This window comes from Phoca vitulina, unplaced genomic scaffold (assembly GCF_004348235.1).
Source record: "Phoca vitulina isolate PV1807 unplaced genomic scaffold, GSC_HSeal_1.0 scaffold40, whole genome shotgun sequence".
Lineage (NCBI taxonomy): Eukaryota > Metazoa > Chordata > Mammalia > Carnivora > Phocidae > Phoca > Phoca vitulina.
The window spans coordinates 13,047,060-13,074,733 of NW_022589743.1; the positions used below are offsets into that span (position 1 = coordinate 13,047,060).

Below are 27,674 nucleotides of genomic sequence, written 5' to 3' on the forward strand. Positions count from 1 at the left end.
AAGTTAAACTCTTGGGAAGTTCCTTTTTCTCCCTTCCTCTCTCAACTAACAAAAGTAAAGCCTAATAATATATCCCTTTTTTAGACCAACTGAGGAAGAAGCTGAGCAATTGCTGCAGTTGATGACAAGCCGCCCTCCTGCTACACCAGCTGGAGTTCGCTTCGTTTCGCTTTCCTTTTGTATGCTGCTGGCCTTTTCTACACTTGTCAGGTACCTTCCTATATAGGTTGCTCTGTTTTCTGAAGGTCTGCTTTTGTTTATTTATTGAAATGCACGTATAGCATTAATTGGGAGCTTACTAGAAAAATTGGTCTAGGAATGGAAGGTGGTATTATCTTTTTCTTTTTTTAACAACATCTATACTAACTTTTTTTTTTTTTTAAAGATTTTATTTATTTATTTGACAGAGAGAGAGATAGCGAGAGCAGGAACACAAGCAGGGGGAGTGGGAGAGGGAGAAGCAGGCCTCCCGCCGAGGAGGGAGCCCGATGGGGGACTCCATCCCAGGGCCCTGGGATCATGACCTGAGCCGAAGGCAGACGCTTAACGACTGAGCCACCCAGGCACCTGGTGGTGTTATCTTTTAGTAAATGGTCTCAGTAGCATCTGCTGTATGCCAGTTGAAGGAGTCATTCTAGTTCTTCAAGATTTGGTAATGCAAATAGCAGTCCCTATTCCCTTCCGTCCTGTTTCCCTTCCCTCAAGGGACTTCTTTCAACTTTCTTCAGTTCTTTTAGCTGATTCTTTTGGTTTTTATTTCCACATCTTTAAATAACATGTTCGTATTTGCTATATTTTTGATTTTTCAATTTTAGGAGTAATCGTTGATTTCCTACAATGAAAGATGAGGAATTAGTTGTCTCCTTCTTGTCTTCCCCCCAGAGTATCTACATATCCTTCCCATCTTCCCATTGTCCCAGTACGGTTATATTGCAAGTTTGCTTTGACAAATATATAATTGTTCATATTGTCTCTACTGGGGGCTCAGCCACATAGTAGATGATAACTTTTCTTCTGCAAAACTTGTTTTTAGTCTTAATAATTATCCTGTGTTTTGTTTGTTTGTTTTTCATTTGCTCTTTGTTCTATGTACTTATGTTAATGCAACTTCAAGCTCTGCCAATCTGAACCTCCTCTCAAGATATTCAGGCTCCTTATTCTTTTTTTTTTAAGGTTTTTTTTATTTATTTGACAGAGAGAGACAAAGCGAGAGAGGGAACACAAGCAGTGGGAGTGGGAGAGGGAGAAGCAGGGTTCCCGCCGATCAGGGAGCCCGATGCGGGGCTGGATCCCAGGACCCTGGGATCATGACCTGAGCCGAAGGCAGATGCTTAACGACTGAGCCACCCAGGCACCCCCAGACTCTTTATTCTGTCAATTTCATTTTCTTAAGGAAGTCTCTCCTGATTCTCTGAACTAGTTATGTCTGCATCTGGTATACAGCTCTCATCCTGGAATTGCTCTTCACTATTATTTTCAGGACTTGCTTCATGTCTCCTTTGTTGGATCTCCTGCTTCCTGCCTCTCATATATATATATATATTTTTTAAGATTTTATTTTTATTTATTTATTTAATTGAGAGAGAGTGAGAGTAAGAGAGCACAAGCAGGGAGAGCAGCAGAGGGAGAGGGAGAATGGGACTCAATCCCAGAACCCTGGGACCATGACCTGAGCCAAGGGCAGATGCTAAACCAGCTGAGCCACCGGGGTGCCCCAGGATTTTATTTTTTAAAGTAATCTGTACACCCAACGTGGGGCTTGAACCTACAATCCCAAGATCAAGAGTTGCATGCTCTACTGACTGAGCTGGCCAGGCACCCCAACATATTTCCTTTTTTAATTGCTTTCTCATGTTGCTTTTTTAGCATGAGTATGTGGGAGGTCAACTTTTTTGAGACTGGCTGTTTCTGAAAATGTCTTTATTCTGCTTTGGCACTTGATTGAGTTTCATAGGGTTTAGAATTGGAAGTTGAAAATAATTTCCTTTGAGAATTTTGAAAGTCTTGCTGCATTGTCTTCTGACTTCCAGTGTTGCTGTTGAGAAGTCTGATGACATTCTGATTCTTGGTTTTTTGTGTAGCCTGTTTTTTTTTGTGGTTTTTTTTTTAATATGGAGACATGTAGGATTAGCATTTTGTCCCTTGGGTTTTGAAATTTTTGGATGATATGCCTGCTTTTATCTATTGTCCTAGGTATTTAGTAAACCGTTTCAACCTGGGAACTCATGTCCTTCAGTTCTAGGAAATTTTCTTAAACTCATTTGTTGGTTATGTTCCACATGGGTTTTTTATCTTTCCGAAACCATCTCTTATTTGGATATTGGACTTTCTGAAATGATTATCTTATTTTCTTACCCTTTCCTGTTTTCCTTATCTTTGTCTTGGTCTGCTTTTTAAGAAACAGCTTAGTTGAGAGACCATTTACATACCATAAAATTTGCCCATTTTAAAATGTACAATTCAATAGTTTTAAGTGGATTTACAAAGTTGTACAACCATTACCACAATCTGATTTTAGAACATTTTTATCACTGAAAAGATACTGCTCATTCTACCTTCGAGGATTTGTTTTCAACTTCTAATCCTCTGTCACTCCTGATATCTAAGAGCTCTTTTTTGTTTTCTGGTTATTTCTTCTGTACGGTAGCTGTTGGTTCAAGGTGGCATGATTTTTCTGATATTAATCATGATGACTGAAGAAGCTTTATTAGTTGGTTTTCTCTAAGTTTTTTTTTTTCCTGCTTTTTTTGGTCCCTATTTTTCAAGTTAGAAACTTTTTTTCAGGGCTTTGATCATTCTTGATTGTTTATATTTAAGAGTAGGAGGGGTGCCTTGGTGGCTCAGGCAGTTGAGTGTCTTGATTTCGGCTCAGGTCATGATCTCAGGGTTGTGAGATCCAGCCTCACATCGGGCTCTGCACTCAGCAGGGAGTCAGCTTGAGATTCTTTCCCCCTGCCCCACCCCCCCTTTCCTGTGTGCTTTCTCTCTCTCTCTCTCTCTCTCTCAAATAAATAAATAAATCTTAAAAAAAAAGAGTAAGGAACTAAAAAGCAGAATGAATCTTTTAATGCATAGGTGGCTCTTTCAGAAACTCTTGGGCTTATCAGATTCTTAGAGAAGACTTTTGTCTTGCCTGGAGAGTAAAGACCTGAGAAGAAACCCATAAGCAAAGTTAAAAGTGAGGGTTAAGGCCTAGGAGATCTAAACCAGCAGTATAATCATTCACTTAATTCTACTTTTAGAATGGTGTCCCAGATATCCCTGGTTGATCCTCAGTTCAGAGACTTCCTCTTTCAGCATCTCCAGAGCACAAATCTCCAGTATTCTCTCTGCTGGGGGATGGGGATTCATCTAATTGTGTCGAATGGAGGAGGTGATCTGGAGATCTACTACCTATATAGACTGTTGATCTTTTTAATTTAGTCTGTTTTCACTCTCCCTCCCAGAAATGCCTGGAGCTGTCAGTTCCTGAGCTCTTTGGGGATTCTGTGGTATAAAGTGGATTGGCTTTTCCCTCATGTTAGTTTAGTATTCTGCTTTCTTGAGTCTGCTGAGTTAGTTACCACTCTTCAAAATGTGCTCTCGCTTCCAGTAGTTTGTGTTGTCGTCCCTCAGTATCATCTTATGCATTTATGCCTTTTAGGAAAATCCCTTTAATGTAGTTTGGAGTTTTAGGAGGGTGTGAAATTAGGTAATAGAATCAAGTGCTTTCCTTTCTCTTTACCTGAAGTAATTGCTAAACATTATCTCTAATCTTTATTACTTCTAGAAGGTGGGTATTTCTATCTGTATTTTTGGATAGGAGAGTTAAAGTTTAGAAGGATCATTTAAATTTCTTGTTTGAGATCACATTACCAGTAATTAATAGAGTTAGGATTCCTCCTGAGCTCTGCCATGCTCTAAAGGCTGTTATCTTTCTACTATGTAATGCTGTCTTTTATTAGTGGAATGGTTTAGCTATAGTTGAGAATGACCGTTTAAATTTTCTTAGCATGGGATAGCAGGCTTTTCAGTTGCTTTTTGTTTTACCCATTTACACTGCGATGAAGTGGAAGAAAATCAAAATTATTTTCACAAGTCAAAGTTGACTTGTACCTTTTAATGTAAGTCTAGGAATTCCCTTTAAAAACATTGTTGGTATGTTTTTATAATCATTTTTTATGTCTCATGAACCCATAGCTCTTTTTTCTTTTTCTTTGAATAGTGATCACTTATTTCTCTATAATTTTGAGTTCTGCTCAAAATGTTTCTGTAAGGGGCTCCTTGGTGGCTCAGTTGTTAAGCATCTGCCTTCGGCTCAGGTCATGATCCCAGGGTCCTGGGATCAAGCCCCGCATCGGGCTCCCCGCTCGGGGGGAAGCCTACTTCTCCCTCTCCCACTCCCCCTACTTGGGTTCCCCCTCCCACTGTGTCTCTCTCTGTCAAATAAATTAAAAAAAAAAAAAAAATCTTAAAAAAAAGTTTCTGTAAATTAAATTTTATTTTCCTTGGGCGCCTGGGTGGCTCAGATGGTTAAGCCTCTGCCTTTGGCTCAGGTCATGATCCCAGGGTCCTGGGATCAAGTCCCACATCCGGCTCCTTTCTCAGCAGAGAGCCTGCTTCTCCCTCTCCCTCTGCAACTCCCCCTGCTCATGCTCTCTCTTTCTCTCTCTCTCTGTATCTCTCTGTCTCAAATGATTAAATAAAAAAAAACTTAAAAAAATTAAAAAAAAATTTTATTTTCCTTGGAACTGCTCTACTACTCAGTTTGTGACTTCTTTTTTTAAAAATTTTTTAAAAGATTTTATTTATTTATTTGACAGAGAGAGACACAGCGAGAGAGGGAACATGAGCAGGGGGAGTGGGAGAGGGAGAAGCAGGCTTCCCGCTGAGCAGGGAGCCCGATGCGGGGCTGGATCCCAGGATCCTGGGGTCATGACCTGAGCCGAAGGCAGATGCTTAATGACTGAGCCACCTAGGCGCCCCAGTTTGTGACTTCTTGATGACTGCTTTAACTCTAGATTTTTTCCATATGAAATATTAACTGTTAATACAGTTCTTCTACCATTTTAATTCCAGAAGGTCTTTGCTTTTCTAAAAAATGAGAGGAATTTCACTCTCTCCAACTTGCAAATGCAGTAATTAAGTCTTTGAGAGGGTTTGACTGTTCACATTCATAAAGAAAAGCAAAAGGCCCTTATTCTTCATCTCTGGAACTACTTCATATTTCAATGACAGTTAATGGCCACTTCAACAAGCAATTAATTTGAATTGATATTTCAAAATAGGAAGGAAAAAATAATTTCTGCTAAAAATAATTCCAGAATGTTTTCTCATTCTTATGGTAGTATATCTGGTTTAAGCCAGTGACTTTCTTGTATGTTTTATATAGTACACCTGAACAGGAGCAGCTAATGGTAGTGTGGCTAAGTTGGATGATAAAAGAAGAAGCTTATTTTGAAAGGTAAGATGACTTAATTTGTTGCAGTTAGTGTTTCTTATCCTCTCTTTGGAAATTCATATTTTCTTTTTTGTTTCAACAGTACTTCTGGTGTCTCTGCTTCTTTTGGGGAGATGTTGTTATTGGTCGCTATGTACTTTCATAGCAACCAACTTAGTGCTATCATTGACTTGGTCTGTTCCACTCTGGGGATGAAGGTAATTTTCTTTTATTTTCTTTCTAAGGAAGGTAGTTCTAAGCTGGGTGTTTTTTTTGTAGTGTACAGTATGTTTTGTTTCCATTTTGAAGTAATTTTAGTTTAATAGTTTAAAATTTTATCAGGAGCTCTTAGAAAAAATATATATTATGAAAACATTTATTTACAAGAATAAAAGATGTTCAATATAGAAAGTTGGGAAAACCCAAAATATAGAAAGCTTGGATAACACAAAAGAAAGGAAGAATATTATTTCATTGTTCATTGTTCAAGATATCAAGTATACTACTGTTAACATTCTTCTGTCTGTTCTTTCTTTACACTGATATATATATTTTGTATATATTTAAAGAACATAACTAATACATGATGACATTTCCTCAATAAATGTTCTTTAAAGATTTTTATTTATTTGAGAAAGAGAGCAAGAGAGAGAGAGCACGAGCAGGGTGAGGGGCAGAGGGAGAAGCAGACTCAGCACTGAGCAGGGAGTCTGATTAAATGTTCTAATACAATATAATTCTCATTGATTGTATCGTAGTCCATCTTATGCACCAATCATGACTTTCTTAATGGATCCTGCCTTATTTGCTATGTAAATTTTCTAGTTTTTGAATGGTGCTTTTAGATGGTTATCCTTATTTACGTAAATATATACAGAGGCACTCACATATGTTTATCTTTTTTTTTTTTTTTTTAAGTAATCTCTACACCCAACGTAGGCCTTGAACTCAGGACCCCGAGATCAAGAGTTGCATGCTCTACCAACTGAGCCAGGCAGGCGCTTCCTTTAAACAGTTTTTGGATTAGCTCCTTAGGAAAAAGTTCTAGAAGGCAGTTACTAAGTAAAAAAAAATATAATGATGTTAAGGTGTTTAATGAGTATTGCCACATTACCTTTAAGCAAGATTATACTAGTTTAACTGTTCTCATCAGTGAATGAGAGTGCCAATTAACTGGACTCTCACCATCACTGGGCATTACCGTTCTTTTTAATCTTTACAATTTTGATTCATGAAAGATGATCTCACTTATTTTGCATTTCATCCATTACTAATGAAACTGTAGTTTTAATTATTATTCTTTTTTAGTTATAGTTTATAGTGGGTTTTTTTTTTTTGGTAGTTTTAAAAATCAGTTTTGGCTGTTTTTTTTTTTTTAAGATTATTTATTTATTTATTTGAGAGAGAGAGAGAGCATGAGCAGGGGGAGGAGCAGAGGGAGAGGGAGAAGTAGAGTCCCCGCTGAGCAGGGAGCCCATTGCGGGGCTTGATCCCAGAACACCGAGATCGTGACTTGAGCCAAAGGCAGACGCTTAACCGACTGAGCCATCCAGGCACCCCTTGGCTGGTTCATTTCTTTTGTGAAGAGGCTTATCAATGTCCTAATTTTCCTATAGGGATTTTTATTGATTTATTTTTCCTCTCACTGATTCAAAGGGGCTCTTCATATATAAGTGATATGCCATTATGTCTTATATATCATATTTCATTGATTTCAAGACACACATTTTATCCAATATTGAAATGGGGCTTTATTTTATAGTTGACTTGTAATGTAATATGGTTGTATTCCCTCCCCCCGATTTTTTTTCTTGAAAAGTTACTATTTTTTTTTTTTTAAGATTTTATTTATTTATTTGAGAGAGAGCACGAGCGAGAGAGCATAAACAGGGGGAGCAGCAGACTTCCCACTGAGCAGGGAGCCTGATGTTGGGCTCGATCTCAGGACCCTGACTGAGATCATGACCTGAGCTGAAGGCAGCCGCTTAACCAACTGAGCCACCCAGGCGCCCCTTGAAATGTTACTATTAAATCAGCATATATTATAGTCCTTAGTGTCTTTAAAAGTGAGAAGTAGGGGCGCCTGGGTGGCTCAGTCGTTAAGTGTCTGCCTTCAGCTCAGGTCATGATCCCAGGGTCCTGGGATCGAGCCCCGCATCGGGCTCCCTGCTCAGCAGGAAGCCTGCTTCTCCCTCTCTCACTCCCCCTGCTTGTGTTCCCTCTCTCCCTGTGTCTCTCTGTCAAATAAATAAATCTTTAAAAAAAAAAAAAAGTGAAGTATACAAATGTTGCAGTTGATTCCTCTCAGTCTTTTTGGCCATGTGGAAATTATTTTTGTGTGTATGTATTTAGAATTTCCTTTATGGTTCCTACTTTGCTGTTACACTTAGAAATGTTTATCTTAAAAAAAAAGGGGCACCTGGCTGGCTCAGTTGGTAGAGCATATGACTCTGGATCTCAGGGTGGTGAGTTTGAGCCCCATGTTGGACGTAGAAATTACTTTTTTTTTTTTTTAAGATTTTATTTATTTATTTGACAGAGAGAGACACAGTGAGAGAGGGAACACAAGCAGGGGGAGTGGGAGAGAGAGAAGCAGGCTTCCCGCGGAGCAGGGAGCCCGATGCGGGACTGGATCCCAGGACCCTGGGATCATGACCTGAGCCGAAGGCAGACGCTTAATGACTGAGTCACCCAGGCACCCCTAGAGATTACTTTAAAAAAAAAAATTTTTTTTTTAAATGAAAAAAATGTTTTTCTTTAGGTTTAAAGAAACAGTTACCTATATTTTCTTCCAATGTTTTTGTGGATTCGTGTTTCACATTTAAATCTTTTTTTTTTTTTGAAGATTTTTTTATTTATTTGACAGAGAGAGACACAGAGAGAGAGGGAACACAAGCAGGGGGAGTGGGAGAGGGAGAAGCAGGCTTCCTGCTGAGCAGGGAGCCCGATGTGGGGCTCGATCCCAGGACCCTAGGATCATGACCTGAGCCGAAGGCAGGCGCCTAACGACTGAGCCACCCAGGCGCCCACATTTAAATCTTCAGTATGCTTAGAGTTCATTTTGGATATAGTATCATGTGTGCAGGTATATATATATATCTGTATGTATATATTTATTTATTCCCCAGAAAGGTAGCTCTTTCACCTTCATTTATTGAATAATCCACTTCTTCCCACTGACTTGAAAGGCTGATAGTAATATTTACTAAGTACTTTCGTATGTTGGTTCAGTGTCTGAGGAAAAACACACTTTAATGTTGGGTTTGAGGAGCTACTTTTGAAATAGAGTATTTGAACGTTAATGTTACATATCACAGTCCTGTTAGATAATACATTTATCAGAGAAAAATGTGCTTCATATGTTTTTACATGCTGTTAGAATTTTTTTGGTTGTTTTAGATTGTAATTAAGCCAAGCTCCTTGAGCAGGATGAAGACTATCTTCACACAGGAAATTTTTACTGAGCAGGTACTTCTTTTCACTTTATTCTTAGGTATTTCTTTAATTTTCTTTTACAACATTCTTTAGGGGAAAACTTTTATATCTCAGTTTAAGAGAATACTATGGTCTTTTTCTATTCCTTTTTAGTTTCCAGTGATGGTTTATTTAATCTTTATTTTTTATTAAATATTATTTTATTTTAAAGATTTTATTTACTTATCTGAGGGAGAGAGAGAGTGCCCAAGCAGAAGGAGAGGGACAAGGAGACTCCCCGCAGAGCAGGAAGCCTGATGTGGGGGGCCGATCCCAGGACTCTGAGATCATGACCTGAGCCCAAGGCAGACGTTTAACTGACTGAGCCACCCAGGCACCCCAGTTTATTTAATTTTCAAAATTTCTGTAAAGAATAATCCCATGTACTTACTACATACAAAAGCATGTTTTAAATTTATATATTTTGGAGATGTTAAGTAAATGCTTAAGAATATGGTCTTCAGTACTGATGGTAGGGATCTCACATGGGATAATCATTTGGGTTTGTCAGGAGAAAAATAAAATAGAGACCTGTTTAAACTTTTAGGCTGTAACATTCATTTCTAACTAAATTATAAGCTAGAGTCTAAATTCTTTATTCTTTAAAAAAATTTTTTTAAGTAGGCTGGGCATGGAGCCTAACCGGGGGCTTGAACTCATGACCCTGAGATCAAGACCTGAGCTGAGATCAAGAGTTGGATGCTTAACCGACTGAGCCACCTAGGCACCCCTAAATTCTGTATTCTTGTATTTACGTGTTCTTATTTGGTCTCAGCACTTTTGTCCATGGGTAAACCTAAGGATATTTTATTTTTTCAGCCAAAGAGACAATTCTGAAATTTAAGGTTAATTCCCAGATTAATTTGTCAATTTAAACTTAAGATTAAAAAAACAAATATTTCTGAAAAAATGAGATATTTGAAAATGCTCATGGATGCATAATTGTTGCTTCTTTTAGGATAATATTCTCATCCCTATACCAACCTCTCCTTTCTCCCCTCAATATACATACACTCCCGCAAAACAGACACAAATAGTACTTAGGAGACTCGTAAGTTATTTTTTATGTTTTTATTTGAACTCACTGGACAACTTTGGGGAGGGTCTTTGAAAACCATTAGAAGTCTATGCATGACACAATGAGAATAACAATAAAAATCCCTGTTTATGTGATCATTTCTATCACACCTGGAGAATTTATGTCATATAAAGATTTGATACTTTATAATTCACATATGTTTTTCAAACATGTTTTTCAATTTTTTTCCCCCTCACAAAAACCCTTTGAGGCAGGTAAGACTGTATTGTCCCATTTTATAAATGTGAAAATAAGCCCAGAAGATAAAGTGACTTATCTAAAATCACTGAGTCCAGATTTTATGATTCCAAATTTTATATTTTTTTTACCTTACTACATTACTGTCAACATATCTATGTTTAAAAAACAAATTTAAAAAATTAGAGTGTTTTACAAATCCCTAAATGTATGCTGCCTTATCATCTAGAAAAAATTAAATCATGTAATAATTAGTTTTTCTCATTCATTCCTAAGGACTACATTTGTATTAAGTATTGACACTACCTGCTCATCCTCTTTCTTTCAGAATAATTTTATATTTGGTTCTATCATATGTATTCATACTATTTTTCCCTTTCAGGTTGTCACAGCTCATGCTGTTCGGGTCCCTGTCACCAGCAACCTGAGTGCCAACATTACTGGATTTTTGCCTATTCATTGTATTTACCAGCTTCTCAGGAGTCGTTCCTTTACCAAGCACAAAGTGTCAATAAAAGTATGATCTTACATTTATATTTCAAGCTACAACCCAAGTTTATGTTTTGTTTTTTTTTTTTTTCTAGTTCTGTTTCAGTTTATAGGCTTCTACTATGGATTTTGTGTATGAAATATGTCTAATTACTAATCATTGATATATAGTAACTAGGACTATAATTAATTTCAGATTTTTTTAAACAATATAACTCTTAAGTTATTGACAAAATATACAGTATTACTAATCCATTTAAAATTCCAATAATATCATGTGGCTATTTCATTAAAACTTGGTAAGAAATTGCCATTTTTTATACTTTGGTTTTGTTCACCAAACTGAGAAAAGTTGCTTGTCAGCCATGACCAGTATTTGTACTTTTGTCACAAGGACAGCTAACACTTATATACATATTTTGACATATTTTCCCTTAGTTATAGTTGGCTATATCAAACAGTTAAAAGGCCTTCTAAAGAGAAAGATAAGTCCCAGAAGGTAAAGAAATCTGAGCCTTTTCTAGAGGCTCTTCTATTTATAAAGAACAATGAACAATATATGCATTGATATATCACCTTTAACTATCCTTGTTTTCATGATTTAGTGAAGTTATTTTCCAGGTAGATTGTATCTTCTACTTCTTTATATTTTTAGTAAGTGAAATAGATAAGAGTTAAGAGTCTGAATGCACACCCAATGTATCCACATGTCCTCTATCCATGTATAGTTAAGTGATGGTCTCCCATAAGAGGTTGCTAAGGCCACTTTCTTAATCTATCTGAGGATTTGCTGTGAAGAACTGTCCCTCTCCCTCAATTCCTATGTGCTGTGGGGTCTTCTACAACACAGATGGTGCTCTAAATAGAGATACAGTAGGGACTTAAAATATTTTTCCTACTCCTTAAAAACTAATAGATTAAAAACCCAAAGTCCAAATTCAAAACCCAAATTGATCATTACAGATTTATCTTCCACTGGACAATAGTCTTGATTAGAATATAAAAGTAATTCATATTTTTAGATCAAAGACAGTAGTGAAACAGGGTGATATATTTGTAGCGGCTAGAAGTTAATAGTTTCACTGATTCATAAATTATGTAAATTTTATGTTTTTACTAAATTTCACTTTTTCTTATTGCCATAATTGATTTAGTGCCTATAACTGTCTTTTTTAGGACTGGATTTATAGACAGCTGTGTGAGACCTCTACTCCACTTCATCCTCAATTACTTCCTCTGATTGATGTGTACATAAATTCCATACTTACTCCTGCATCTAAATCTAATCCAGAAGCCACAAATCAGCCAGTCACAGAACAGGAGATCCTCAGTATTTTCCAAGGAGTCATTGGGGTAAAATAGTAGTTCCTGTACATTTATTAGCTGATTTTTCTTTTATTCTTCTGACTTGTTCCATATTTTTTCTTTGATTATTAGAGGACTTCTAGGTGGTTCTGAATCTGAAATGGGATTACATTTCTTCAGATCACTTATGAAATTTACAAGTATGGTATTAGTTCCAAGTAGTTTGTTGAAGAGGCACTTTCTGAGGAATTCTTTAAAAGAGCTCCATTTTAAAATCTAAAGAGTGCCCCGGAGAGTGTGTGCTTAACAAAGGACTATGTGACATTTCAACACGGTCAGCAGAGGTTTGTTTAGCTTCTTGAGAATCTAAGATATACTTAGATTCAAATGGGAAATTTGAAGAAAATCTTTTTTTCTCCACCTTTTAAGAAAAAAAATGGTTGTATTTTTCACAAATGTATTCAAATGTACGCTATTTTTTTTAGGAGTTATTTTCTTCATTCCAGGTAATACTTGAGACTCCTGTAAACCTTTTTCAGAAGCAGCCTGATGGAATTGCTGTTAAGGAACAGCTGAAGTCTTTTTTTTAATCATAAGGACTGTTAAGCATGTTGCCTTTGATCTCCCATGCCATCTCAAATTTAAACTTCAAGTTGTCTCTTTGAGTTTAATGCAAACATGGCAGTGTTTCTCCCATTTTGTCTGAGCTTGGGAACAGAACAGTAACACTGAGTAGTCTATTTTAAATGCATTTACTATCAAGAAAGCACTCATGAAATTTAACAGTATTTTAAAGTATTTATAATATTACTTCCAGGGTGATAACATCCGCCTTAATCAACGGTTCAGTATCACAGCACAGCTTTTGGTGCTTTATTATATACTGTCTTATGAGGAAGCTCTCCTAGCAAACACAAAGACTTTAGGTAAGTTATACATATACATAGGGAAGCATTTCTAGTGATAGTTCATTTTATTTGTTTACATTTTGTTACTTTCCAAGCTGTCATGTGAGAAAATAAGGTCAGATATTCTAACAAGCTCCAGTATCATTCTGTAGTCTTTGTAGTATAGGCATTGTATACTCTGATGTGTAAATACATATATGTATGGGCACATAACCACCCCTTGAGGCTCAGCCCTTTTCTTAGCAGGCTAAATTAATAACTGAATTGTCTGTATTTTAATAATTTTAGGGACCTTACTAAGTGCTGATAAATTAAGAGATAAACCTGAAGGAAGTATAACTGAAAATTTTTTTGCTTGATTTCATTCTTTGCCCTGCCTCCCTTCCATTAGGTGAAGAATAACAATCTAGTCAAAAACAGTAGAAAAAAATAACAGAAGAGTTTCATTTTGACATTAAAATTATCATTGAACTGGGCTTTCATACATAGCTACTTTCTATAATATCAGAAGGTCATGGGGCGCCTGGGTGGCTCAGTCGTTAAGCGTCTGCCTTCGGCTCAGGTCATGATCCCAGGGTCCTGCTCAGCAGGGGCTCCCTGCTCGGCAGGAAGCCTGCTTCTCCCTCTCCCACTCCCCTGCTTGTGTTCCCTCTCTCACTGTGTCTCTGTCAAATAAATAAAATCTTTTAAAAATAATAAAAATAAAATGTAATATCAGAAGATCAGATTTAACATAGAAGATATCAGTATAAAGCAGTGTGTTTTTCTATATTTGAAAAAGAAAATTCACTTGTCTTTTAGGCTTGCTAAATGTATGCAGTTCCGTATTTGAACAAAAAATGTCATTAGAAAGCTGTAGGCACTGAGTATGTAACGCAGGAAAAATTCTTGTAAGGGTTGTTATTTTGCCACAGCTGAGTTATTTTACTTCTTGAAAGCTATAAATCAAAGTTACTTTTCAGTGTTTGGCAGATCAGTTTCTTTTATTTATCTGAAGTATTATGTTTTAAATACACTGTGAATTTCTCAGCTGCTTTCTTTTCTGACTGTAATTGTTAGAGTTATACAGATGATATCTCATAACTATAATTATAGTCTTTGTCGTATTAGCCAAAAGATGGGCTAATAATAAGCATTAGATAATAGTCTCTCACTTTTATCCACATGTAATGAATTCTGTTAAAGAATATGACACTTGCAATTTAATAGATAGTGGAAGAATAAATTACAAGGAGGTGTTCTGGGGAAGAATTCAGACCATTAATACTGTAGCAGGGACCAAGATACACCCTTATTTTTTACATACATGAATATCTAGCAAAATTTGTTTTTTAACACAGGAAAGTACAGAGAGTAGTATAGCCAACCCTTGTGTATATACCATGAGGAAATAACAAGTACTCAGAATTTTTTAGGACTGGAAGAATCTTTAAAGATTATGTTTTCCAGTCCCCAGTGACATGCTTAGTTCAACCCAGTGTTCCTGGTTGCTGCTGTTCTTTTTATTTTTTTAAGATTTTATTTATTTATTTGAGAGAGCGAGAGAGAGAGCGCATGAGCAGGTGGAGGGGCAGAGGCAGAGGGAGAAGCAGACTCCCCGCTGAGCAGGGAGCCTGCTGTGGGGACTTGATCCCAGGACCCTGAGGCCATGACCTGAGCTGAAGGCAGACCCTTAACTGACTGAGCCACCTGGGTGCCCCTCCTGTGAAGCTGCTGTTCTTTATGTAACAGTCTGATGGATCTCAGTGGGAAAGTTGAAGATTTTAGGTTAGGAGTACAACTCAGCCTAGATCGAATCTTGGGAAAAGAACTGGGGTGTTAGAGGAAGTAGTTAGTAGGTTTTTATAAGATTCTAGGTGAAAGGAGGTGGTGGTTTGCACTGGTAGCAGGGTAAATGCATTTTGAAGGTAGAGTTGAGAGGTTTTGCTAATGGATTCATGAGGTTTGAGAGGCATGAGCCAAGGTTGATGTGGAGGCTTTTGGCCTGAGCCTAAAGGACAGAATGGCTGTCAACTAAAATAGAAGAGCCTGGGGAAGGAGCAGACTTGTGGGGGATCAGGAGCTCAGTTTTGGACATGTTCAGTTTGAAATGTCTGAAAGACTTACAAGTGGCAATGTTAAGGAGACAGTTATATATATATATACACTGGTCTGGAATTCAGGGGAGATACCTGGACTGAAACTTTGATATTCTTTAGTATATATATATATATATATATATATATATATATATATATATTTAAAATAACAACGTTAAATAGGATCACCAAGGACAGGCGTTTGGGAGAATCAGTAGAAAATGATGTTTGGATGCCAAGGGAAGAAGAATGTTTCAGAGGATACAATGATCACCTATGTCAAATGATGTTGCTAGATGAGTTAACGTTAGGACTGAGGCTTAGCTGATGACTGCATATTGCTTGCTGGAGGTCATTTGACCTTTACAGTTTTACTAGTAAAGTGGTAGGAGAAAGCCCGATTGTAGTGAATTGAAAAGAAAATTAGAGGAGATATACTGAAGACAATGAGTAGAGACAGCTCTTTGGAGGAGTTGTAAAGAAAGGAAAGCAATGAATCTGGTAATCTGAGAGGAAAATGAGGTCAGGAGAGGACTTTTTTTTAAGTGAAATAGCTGAGAGAATATGTGTTGTTGGGAGTAATTTACTGGAGAGGTAAGGTTGATAATGCTTAGGGGAGAATCCCTGAACTGATGTCCTTGGGAGACAATGGGATGTAGAAGACAAATGGAGAGATTGGCCTTTCCCTGGAGAATTTTTTCCCCTTGTTGAGGAGACCTTTTCCTAGTGTAGTTTCTCATCCCCAAGGAGAATAAATGACTGCAGAATATGTCACAACATGAGAGAACTTTGCTCTTTCACAGTCAAAAAAGGTGATTATTCTGCCTCACATTTATTCTTACATGTGAAATTGTGTTGTAGTTTCGGTACATTGTTAACTATTCTGTGGTTTTGGCCTTAGAATAAAAATTATTAGCAGCCACCAGGTAGCTGTAGAAGCTCACATATGGAATTCTGAAATTTGAGTTAGAGCCAAGTATTAGAATGTCATAGTCATTTTAAAAAAAATGTGTGTGTGTGTATACATATATGTATTTTCATATGCATGTATGTTTTTGGTTTAAAAATACTTATATTTATTTATATTTATATTATGTCAATTTTAGTTAAATATTATATTGATCCAAAAGAATATAAGAAATAGAGTACTATAATAAATTCTAGTGTACTAATACCCAATTAAAACGTGAGCATTACCATTATATTTCCAGTGTTTAGACTTAAAAAGTGTTGCCTGTTTATTACATCTGAAGACTTTATTATTAGGTATAACAGTTTATTTTTAGATAGTTTTGAAGATAAAGACAGTAGTAATTAATATTGAACATAAGAGTAAACTATTTATCTGTTCCTAAAGGAGCCAATGGATTCTAAATGCAATCTCATTCTGAAATAGCTAAAAGTACTACTTGCTTAACTCTTTCCCTCAAGCTTAACTTCATTTAAAAACAGAGTTTGGCCTTTTTTTCCTGCTTTTGTCTGTTACATGTAAAATTTCCTAAATTTCCTTCTTGGTCACCTGTAGATGACACATCCCATGGTACTTGGGAAACTCTAATGTTCTCTGGCTTTAAATTCTTTGAACTTGATATTTTTCTTTGCACTTGATAGTTAATTATTTTCTTTCCAGAAGAAAGTTAACTCCATCTGCCTCTTCCAAAATGCAGTAACTTTTAAGCAAACAGTGACCAATATTATTTTTTGGCAGCTTCAAGTTTCAGAGCTTTAAAATAAAGTTTTGATGAAAAGCGATTCTAATAGTTATATGACCATATTTTAGAGTAGCAGTATAAGAATTTTAAAAACTTATTTCATTATTTACCTAATTATATCTTGCTTAATCCAAAGGAACTGATTTTTAAGATAAAAACATGTATTAGAAGGTGTGTTTACTGGAAAAATATCTAGGAAATGAGAAAAGTAAAAATATCAAAGTATAAACCACCCATAATTCTACTGCTAATCACCATTAGAATTTTGCTAGAAAACCCTTCAATCTTTGAACAGATAATAGCTTTTACAAAGTCAGAATCATAATACCTTTTTTTAAGATTTTATTTTTATTTTTTAAAAAGATTTATTTAATTATTTTAGAGATCGAGAGTGTGTGCGCTACCGGGGGAAGGGGCAGAGGGAGAGAATCTTCAAACAGACTCCCCACTGAGCGCTAGCCTGACACAGGGCTCGATCTTGTGACCAATGAGATCATGACCTAAGTGGAAACTAGGAGTCAGATGCTCAACGGAGTGAGTCACCCAGGTGCCCCAAGATTTTATTTTTAAGTAATCTCTACACCCAATGTGGGGTTCGAATTCACAACCCCGAGTTCAGGAGTCACCTGTTCTACCTACTGATCAAGCCAGGCTCCCCTAGAATACATGTTTTTAATCTACCCTTTCTCCTTAATAACACATTTTAAACATTTTAAACATTTGCCTATTATAGTAAATTTTTTTTTTTTTTAAAGATTTTATTTATTTATTTGACAGAGACACAGTGAGAGAGGGAACGCAAGCAGGGGGAGTGGGAGAGGGAGAAGCAGGCTTCCCGCTGAGCAGGGAGCCCGATGTGGGGCTCGATCCCAGGACCCTGGGATCATGACCTGAGCCGAAGGCAGACGCTTAACGACTGAGCCACCCAGGCGCCCCCTATTATAGTAAATTTTTAAAGATATCTCTAAATAGCTGTATAATATTTCTTTATAAATATGTCTACTTAACGTATTATGTCCTTATTGTTGGACATTTAAATTATTTCCAAATTTTCCTGTTATAAACAGTGGAGGAATGAATATCCTTAGAGCGAACTTTGTATATAGGTATGATTATTTCTGTCCTTAGGAGAGATTCCTGGATATAGAAATACTAAGTCTAAGATTTTGAAAAATTACAAGATTTAAAAAATGAATTGCTGCCGTATTGCTTTCCAGATAGGTTTTACCATTATAGACTCCCACATTTGTATAAGATGTGAGTGCCTTTTTATAATATTGAGTGTTACCATTTGTTTATGTTGTTTTTTAATTATAGAATTTTATGGGGAGGAAAATCTTCCAAAGCAAGGTACTAATGTTAATATAACTCATCACCTATATATTATTTTAGAACATTATTATTTTATTTTTAAAATTTAAGCATGCCTTTAATTTTGGTGTAAAGTATGGAGTACAGATCCAATTTTATTTTTTTATAATTGGTTATTTGTCAACATCACATAGTGAATAATCTATTATTTTCCTATTATTTTGGAAGGTTGCTTTGATGTATATTGAAGTTTTACTACAAACCTGTATCTGATTTTGGATTTTCTTTAAGTCAGACATTTCCAGTGCCTTCATCATAACCGATCTTATTCAGTATTTCTGTCTATTCTCATATATTTAATCTTTCATATGAACTTTATAATTTTGTCAAATTTCAAAGAAGATTATCAAATTTGGATTTTGATCAGAATTATGTTAAACTTAAAGATTTGGAGACAATTTAATCTTTATAATATTAAATCTTCCCATCTAGATAAATGAAATAATTTTTTAAAATTATTAAAATGTAAGATTTGGGGCATCTAGGTGGTGCAGTTGGTTGAACGTCTGGCTCTTGGTTTTAGCACTGGTCATGATCTCAGTAAATATTTTTTTTTGGCAATTATTGAGATGATTTTGTTTGGTCTATTTATATAATTAGTTATATAATTAATATCTTTATATTCCTGGAATGGGTCCTACTTGCTGAGCAGAGCCCCCTAGGGGACTCAGTCCCACGACCCTGAGATCATGACCCGAGCTGAAGCCAAGAGTCAGATGCTTAACCAACTGAGCCACCCAGGCACCCCTGCCTTTTCATTTTGTTGATGGTTTTCTTTCCAGTGCAGAAGCTTTTTAGTTTGATGTAGTCTCACTTGTTTATTTTTGCTTTTGTTTCTGGTGTCAGATTAAAAAAAAAAATCACTGCCAAGACCTAGTCAAGGAGTTACCATCTATGTTTTCTTTTAATAGTCATATGGTTTTAGGTCTTGTGTTCAAGTCTTTAATCCATTTTGAGTTAATCATTGTGTGTTGTGTTAGATAGTGGTTGAGTTTCATTCTTTTGCATGTGGCTGTCGAGTTTTTTCAACACTGTTGAAACTTTTTCAACACTGTCCTTTTACTCATTATATATTCTTGGCTCCTTTGTTGTGGGTCAGTCGACCATGCATGGGTTTATTTCTGGGCTTTCTCCTTTGTTCCATTGATGTGTCTGTTTTTATGTCAATACCATACTGTTTTAATCACTATAGCTTTGTATTATAGTTTGAAATCAGGGACCATAATGCCTCTAGCTTTGTTTTTCTTTCTCATGGTTGCTTTGGAGTCTTTTGTAGTTTCATACAAATTTTAGTATTATTTGTTCTAGTTCTGTGATAAATGCCATTGGATTTTTGATAGGGATTGCATTGAATCTGTAGATTGCTTTGGGTGGTATGGGCATTTTAACAATATTGATTCTAACAGTCCATGAACATGAAATATTATTTGTTTGTGTCCTCTTCAATTTCTTTCATTAATGTCTTATAGTTTTCAATATTCTGGTCTTTCACTTCCTTTGTTTAATTTATTCTTAGGTATTTTATTTTTGATGTAATTATAAATGGGATTGTTTTCTTAATTTCTCTTTCTCATAGTTTATAATTAGTATATATAAATGCAACAGGTTTTTGTGTATTGATTTTATATCCTGCATTTTTACTGAATTCGTTTATTCTAACAGTTTTTTGATGGAGTCTTTAGGGTTTTCTACATATGTCATCTGTAGAGAGTGACACTTTTACTTCTTCCTTTCCAATTTGGATGCCTTTTATTTCTTTTTCTTTCCTAATTACTCTAAGACTATTTCCCTCAGTAGTAAGTGTTGGAACCAGGATTTGACTATCATCGGAACCTATTTTGTTTAACTGCCTTCTGAAACATGTTCTTACGGAATTCATACAAAATTGGTGTGGAAAACTAGTATGCTAATTTATTAATTTTCAAGAGGGGGTTATGTTTAGTCAAAAGGTATATGGTCTGTGGGGCGCCTGGGTGGCTGTGTCATTTAATTCCCTGCCTTCGGCTCAGGTTATGATCCCAGGGTCCTGGGATCGAGCCCCATGTCAGGCTCCCTGCTTAGCAGAGAGTCTGCTTCTCCCCCTCCCTCTGCTCCTTCCCCCTGCTTGTGCTTGACTCTCACTCTCTCTCAAATAAATAAATCTTTAAAAAAAAGGTATATGGTCTGTATAGGCAATGATTCTCAACCTTTATTTATTTATTTATTTTAGTTTTATTTATTAGAGAGAGAGAGAGTGGGGGGAGGGGCAGAGGGAGAGGGAAAAGCAGACTCCTTGCTGAGCAGGGAGCCTGCCATGGGGCTCCATCCCAGGACCCTGAGATCATGACCTGAGCCGAAGGCAGATGCTTAACCGACTGAGCCACCCAGGCACCCCAATTCTCAACCTTTATTTTAACACTTACACTTATGTACTTCTTGTCTTCAACCAAAGAAAAAAAAATTGAGTTTCATTTTGTGGTTTGTATTTGAAGAAGAATAAGTATATTGCATATGCTTTTTCAAACTATGAACATCCTTTTTGAAATTCTCATATAGTCCTATGGTATACAAATAAAATACCTTGGAGTGAGATGAGGGTGCAACGCATATAGAATATGATGGAGGTGAGGGACTCCTAGGTGGCTCAGTTGGTTAAGCTTCTGCCTTTGTCTCAGGTCATGATTCCGGGGTCCTGGAAAAGAGTCCTGCATCGGGCTCCCTGCTCAGCGGAGAGCCTGCTTCTCCCTCTGCCTGTCGCTCCCCCTGCTTGTGCGCTCTCTCTCTCTCTGACAAATAAATAAAATCTTAAAGAAAAGAATATGATGGAGATGAGACAGAGAGAGATAGTGTTGATTGGCATCTACCTTTACTCTGTAGGATATAAGAATCCACTGAAGGTTTTTGAACATGAGGTTTTTTTTATTTTTAAGTAATCTCTACAGCCAATGTGGGGCTCAGACTCCTGAGATCAAGAGTTGCATGCTCCACCAACTGAGCCAGCCAGGCGCCCATAAGATGGACTTGTCTTTTTAAAAAAGGAATTGTTTGCTGGCTGAAGATGGAAGTTGTGAGAGAAGGGAGTCAAATTCATATTGCCCAACTTCCTTTAAAAAGAGTCACTACTATAACATATAATTAAATTAAGACTGTTGGAGTCATGAAGCTTTAAGCCATATGGTCATGACTGAATTTAGTCTTCTAATTAGATTTGGGAGAGTCTTGACTTACTTATCAGGGGTTTTGTTTCATTTTGTTTTGTTTGTTTTTGTGTTTTAGTATAGGGCACGTCTGCAGATGGCTTCTCTCACGATTTTTCTCCTCACTAGTTTCAATTTGGGGGCATTTTCCAGATCCTGCCTTTAGATATGTTCTTGCTCTTCCTGTGTATCCACTATTTCTTCATTTTTTTGTGAAGTATATTCACAGGTTAAATGAATTAAAAGTCACCTAATGTTGTTTTTGTTCCATTTAGGTTGAAGGTTAAGATTTCTGTTGTTCATTACCCTGTTCTTATCTTACACTTTGTATCTTTGACAGCCGCCATGCAAAGAAAGCCCAAGTCCTATTCGTCATCTTTAATGGATCAGATTCCTATCAAATTCCTTATTCGACAGGCTCAAGGGCTGCAGCAGGAGTTGGGAGGTATTTGTTTTCCTTGTTTTTTACTGCTAACGTTTATTGTTAAAAAATAACCTTACTGTTTATAGTGTTATGAAGTGTAATATGTGCTCAGTGGTTAAAAAAAAAAAAAATCAAACCATTCATTCAGGATTGAAATTCCTCTTTACCCCCCTCACTATCTTACTACTTGCATTCCTCCTTCCCCAAAACCCAGTTTTATTTTGGTATGGAATTTTAGACTTTTTTTCTATTAAGTTGAACCATATGAAATTGCAGGTATTCAACTTTTTTGGACCCACAAAAATATAGTTTCATATGGTTGAAGCTAATAGATACACACATGAGTAAAAAATTGTTTTTTTAAACTATGAATGGCATTATACCCTATCTCTTCTGAGACTTGTTTTTTCCTCTTCGAGTCTTAGAAATCTTTTTATGCCAGTACATGTAGATCTACCTTATTGCTTTTTTTTTTTTTTTAAAGATTTTATTTATTTGACAGAGACACAGCGAGAGAGGGAACATAAGCAGGGGGAGTGGGAGAGGGAGAAGCAGGCCTCCCGCAGAGCAGGGAGCCCGATGTGGGGCTCGATCCCAGGACCCCGGGATCACGACCCGAGCCGAAGGCAGACGCTCAACGACTGAGCCACCCAGGCGCCCCTACCTTATTGCTTTTAATTCCTCCACAATATTCCTTAGCATGGAATTACTATGTTTTTTACTGTAAAATTGTCAAATAGATATATAGTAATATTTTTTGAAATTCAATTTTTTTTTCTTAATTTGACAGCTCTTTTTATAATGTTTGAGTATGGGTTTTTTGTTTGTTTCTATGAAGTTTTCTTTTTCTTTTTCTTTCTTTCTTACGGTTGATTTCAAGCAGGAACAAAGATGACCTTCTTTGGTCACCTTTAACCGGATGTATGCATTTATTTACTTATATCTTTGCATAAACACGTTATATTTGGCAACGTTTGGCAACTAACATTTTATTGAAGAGATTATGAAATGTAGATTAGTTTTCACTATGGTAAGCAGTCATTTTGTGACTGTTTTGAGATAGTCTTAACTATACATGTAGTTGTGCATTTAGATATTTAAATGTTTAATACTACTTTTGATTGTTGCATTTTTTCAAACAGAAATATTAATTTTAATCAGTTTCTATGACAAAGGAAGCAGATACTCTCCCTACTGGGACTAAGTGGTATGATTTGATCTAAGTTGCATAATAAAGAGATTATTGGATGAAAAGTACTTTTATGACAACTAATACTGTTACTACTACTCTTACAACTCTGACGAGGATGGTAATATAGTAACAACAATATTTATTAGGTATTTATGTGCTAAACACTTAGCATAGTGGTACTTCATGTATCTAAGTAGACATTTTTTACAGAACCATTTATCATTAAAAATAATAGTCATGAATAGTCAAACTGTGCTAAAAGCAAAAGGTTAGAAAGAATACTTTGATTTAGTAAAAGGAAGTTTCCCATTCCTTTTGAGCTTCCTTAACTCTTCTTGAAGGAAGACAAATGCATTGTCTTGTAGGTAACATCCATACTTGCTTTGGTTGGCTGACATACTTAGCTGTGTGACTCTGGGAACTTTAATAAATGCCTTTCAGTCTGTTTCCTTGCAATAGAATGGAGACAATATTGCTTACCTTGAAGGGACGTTAGGGAGAAATGAAAAAATGTACATAGAGTGCCTGAGATCTTTTAGGCACTCAAGGTGGCAACTTTGATTTTACCCGTATGTAGCAGTGATTCTGAACTGGGTTGGAAGGGAACACGTGTTCTTTTGTAGAAGCCTATCAGAATTTCTGAGTAAGGCCTTTCTCAGACCATATATGATCTCCCTCAAATGGACATTCTTTTCTCCTTTTTTTCTTTCCTCCCCAGTCAACTCTTGAACTACTGCTATGTAAAACAACGTTTCCTGATTGGAGACTTTTATGTTGGGATAGGGTGGAAGAAAGCTTGAGAACTTCTTGTAAAACTAGTAGTTTCCATCTATTTGTGTATCAAATCATTTGGAGATCTTTATTTAAGCAGATTCTCTGGCTGAATTACCAAACAGAAATCCTCAAAGGGTAGTATGCATGCATAAGATGCACACATTCCTTTGGTTTGCTGTAAATGAAAGGGACAAGGGAGAGGGGAAGTGAGGAGAGAAGATTTTGGTATTTAAGAATGAAGAATCCACTTGACTTCTTGTAAATTTTCAAGGGCTGCATTCTGCTTTACTACGTCTCCTTGCAACTAATTACCCACATTTATGCATTGTGGATGATTGGATCTGTGAAGAAGAAATCACAGGAACTGATGCCCTGTTAAGGCGAATGCTACTGACTAATAATGCCAAAAACCACTCTCCTAAACAACTCCAAGAAGGTACAGTAAATTGGATACTCCTTTTACCCCTTTAGTAGTACAAAGAGATGTTAGGCTCATTGAAATCTTAAAAACGTGCAGAATTTTCCTGGGTATGTAACAATGTTTGGTCAATATATTGAAATCTTAAAATCATGCGGAATTTTCCTGGGTATATAACAGTGTTTGGTCAATATATTTTAAGTAATTTTCTTTGAGTTTAAGGAGTTTTAACCTTTTTTAAAAAAATTATTTGAGAGAGAAAGCGCATGTGTCGGGGGAGGAGCAGAGGGAGAGGGACAAGCAGACTATGCACTGAGGCAGGGGAAGGGAGCCCTACTCAGGGCTTGATCTCACGACCCTGAGATTGTGACCTGAGTGGAAATCAGGAGTTGGACACTTAACTGACTGAGCCACCCAGGTGCCCAGGAGTTTTAACCTTTTCTTTCTGACTTGCTTGTGTCTGTTTTATCATAGTTTCTGTGTTATATGGTCATGTGGTTTTAGGAAGGTCCTAAACTGATGAGAAATAAATGCTATGGAGTAGAGCAATGTACTTGCGCTAATGGATAAAGTTCAAGCACTGTCAATAGAAATATGATACGAGCCACACATAAAATTTTAAACTTTTTATAGCCACATTAAAAAAGTAAAAAACAGGGGCACCTGGGTGGCTCAGATGGTTGGGCATCTGCCTTCGGCTCAGGTCATGATCTCCAGGTCCTGGGATCGAGTCCCACGTCCAGCTCCCAGCTCAGTGGGGAGTCTGCTTTTCCCTCTCCCTCTGTCTCTGCCTCTCCCCCTGCTTGTACTCTTCTCTGTCTTATCTCTCTCAAATAAATAAATAAATCTTTAAAAAAAATTATAAAAAAAAGTAAAACACAGGCAAAAATAGTTTTAATAATTATTTTATTTAACCCAATGTATCAATATATTATCATTTCATCATGTAATTAATATAAAAAATATTAATGAGATATTTTATTGTTTTTCCACAGAAAGTCTTTGCAATCTGGTATATATTTTATCCTCACAGCACATCTCAGTTTGCACTAGCTACATTTCTTAAGTGTTCAGTAGCCAGATGTGGTTAGTGACTATTCTATTGAAAATCACAGTTCTAGAAATTTTTTACTAACAGCAGTCTGCTGGATACTTACATCCTATAAAGGGGGCCACCCAGACAGAAAATATCAAGAAGTTTGAATCTTATTGAATGTTACTACTAAAAGCACTACTTGGGTATATTTTCATGTTTCAGTCAATTTTTAAAATTAGTCTGAATCACCAAGGAAATGACATTTGTCTTTGGGTCACTAATGTGTTTTTTAAAATGGGATTTTTATAACTTTTATCTCTATGATTATTCTTATCTTTATGATATAAGTATACTTAACATGACTTTTTCTTAGGCCCTTATTTTAAGTGTGGCCAAAACTTGTGGCCAGGATTGAAAGTTTTACTCTTTTTCAGCAACAGTGTTTCCTTGATTTGTGTGGTATGTAGTCTGATAGGAAAGTATTACCAAATATTATTTGGTAAGTTGTATAGAATTTAGATCATGACTGCTAAGTTTTCCTTTTAGCATTTTCAGCCGTCCCAGTAAGTCACACACAAGTGATGCAGATTCTAGAACACTTGACTCTACTCTCTGCCAGTGAACTTATACCTTATGCGGAAGTATTAACATCCAATATGAACCAGCTATTGAATTCAGGGGTTCCACGGCGAATTCTTCAAACTGTCAATAAACTGTGGATGGTTCTTAATACTGTGATGCCTAGAAGGTAATTTCAGTGTATTGTTTCATGTAATAAATAAGCATATAGCAGTGATTGTATACAATAACCTAAACTTAAATGTTGAAAAAAATTGTTGATTATCTGACAATGTAAGTCCATTCTGAAGACCACTAATTAAAGAGCTGTTATAACTTTAAGGAAAAGAATAAACTTTATTTTAAGAAGCAGAGAAATCTTAAAAGTATTTCCAACTTGAGAAAGTTCTTTAAAAATGAATTCTCGCATATAGTCATTTGTGTCTAATTGTGACTTAGATCACCACGTGTCTTGCAATCCTTGCTGTGGCTTCTAATTTTGCTGCACATTAAAATCACCTGGAGAGCTTTTAGAACTCCTGATCTGCAAGTTGTAACCCATGCTAATTAAATCAGAATGTCTGTTGGTGGGAGTTAGCCATTAGTGTTTTTTTCTTTTTTTTTTTTTTTAAGGATTTCCTGAGTGATTCTAGCACACATAAAATTTAGAGAACACTGGGTTAATTATCTTGCCTTTAGGAAGATGAGTCTCTCCTGTTCCCATATATTGCATCAAAAACACCTGTTCTAAATAGGTGATGGGATTAAGGAGTATACTTGTGATGAGCACAGGGAGTTGTATGTAAGGGGTGATTCACTAAATTGTACACCTGAAACTAATATTACACAGTATGTTAACTAACTGGAATTTAAATAAAAACAACAAAAAAAACCCCTTTAAATAGAAAAACAAACAAAAAACACCTAGTCTGCTCTAAAAAAACCCAGAATACTGGGCTGGACTTAACTGAGATTTTGATTCAATAAGTCTGGGAATATTTATGCTTTTTATTTTTATTTAAAAAAATTTTTTTAAAGATTTTATTTATTTATTTGAGAGAGACAGAGAGAGCTGCACAAGGCGGGGAGGGGGAAAGGGGCAGAGGGAGAGGGAGAAGCAGACTTCCTGCTGAGCAGGGAGCCTGATGTGAGGCTCAATCCCAGGACCCTGGGATTATGACCTGAGCCGAAGACAGACCCTTAACCGACTGAGCCACCCAGGCATTCCATATTTATGCTTTTTAAATTTAATTTTTACTTATATCAAATAAATAAATGCACATAACTTAAGAACTTAAATAGTATATTCCTTTCCATTTTAAGATTGTTGCTCCCCAGAGACAGCTGTTTTCAGCTCTTTAACCTTTTTATTCTGGCATTTATATCCCCCCATCTATCTCAATAACATACCTATAATTACTATGATTTCCTGACTTTCCAATTTAGAAATTATCTGTGACTTTGCACTATACAAGATGAAGTGTTAGCCCTCTTACCTGTTTTCCTCCCTCGTGAGTCCCTCTTCCCCCAACACACACTTTCCCTTCCTCCCTTTCTCCCAACAGAGTAATACCAAAATTTTTGGTCAAAGCAGTATTCAGTGTGCCTATTATTATGACTACAACAGTGCTGTTTTTATAGTTGACACATGCAGTATCCTTTGATTACAATTTCTTTCTTATACAACTGCCTTCCTTCATACCTCACACACGAACCCTGAGTTCATACTTCCCTCTTCCATTTACTTTGGTGTTTTTTTTTTTTTTTTGTTCTGTTTTTGTGTTCATTTTGTATCAATAACTAATTCATCCCTAAACTCTGTTATTGAGGGGACATTTATGTTATAACACATCAGGTAATGTATCAGTAACGTTTTTTTCTTGGAAACATTCCTTTCATAGCTTTCCATCCTCATGTTTTAATTTGCGACATGCACAGTAGCCATCCTGGAATTGGTTTTGTCTCTCTTCTTTGTTGAATTCCATGTTTTTCTCTGTCTTGGTGTAGTTCCTCATTTTAGTGAGTGGAACTCACACTTAAGTTGCTTCCTGAGAAAGGGTGTTA

The 27,674-nt window shown here is 36.3% G+C and overlaps 1 protein-coding gene across 4 annotated transcripts in view; it reads left to right on the top strand.

The window, feature by feature from the left end:
* Window positions 1-27,674, top strand: part of INTS2 (integrator complex subunit 2) — a 55,114-nt gene that overhangs the window by 14,443 nt on the left and 12,997 nt on the right. For 3 of the 4 annotated variants that reach the window (XM_032428710.1, XM_032428709.1, XM_032428711.1), the window contains exons 9-18: window positions 85-210; window positions 5,372-5,443; window positions 5,523-5,637; window positions 8,819-8,887; window positions 10,552-10,686; window positions 11,835-12,011; window positions 12,781-12,889; window positions 21,549-21,653; window positions 23,870-24,034; window positions 25,599-25,800. In XM_032428710.1, coding sequence (XP_032284601.1) covers window positions 85-210; window positions 5,372-5,443; window positions 5,523-5,637; window positions 8,819-8,887; window positions 10,552-10,686; window positions 11,835-12,011; window positions 12,781-12,889; window positions 21,549-21,653; window positions 23,870-24,034; window positions 25,599-25,800 — 1,275 coding nt within the window. The remainder of the gene's footprint in view (window positions 1-84; window positions 211-5,371; window positions 5,444-5,522; window positions 5,638-8,818; window positions 8,888-10,551; window positions 10,687-11,834; window positions 12,012-12,780; window positions 12,890-21,548; window positions 21,654-23,869; window positions 24,035-25,598; window positions 25,801-27,674) is intronic. The other variant, XM_032428712.1, reaches the window with a different exon arrangement.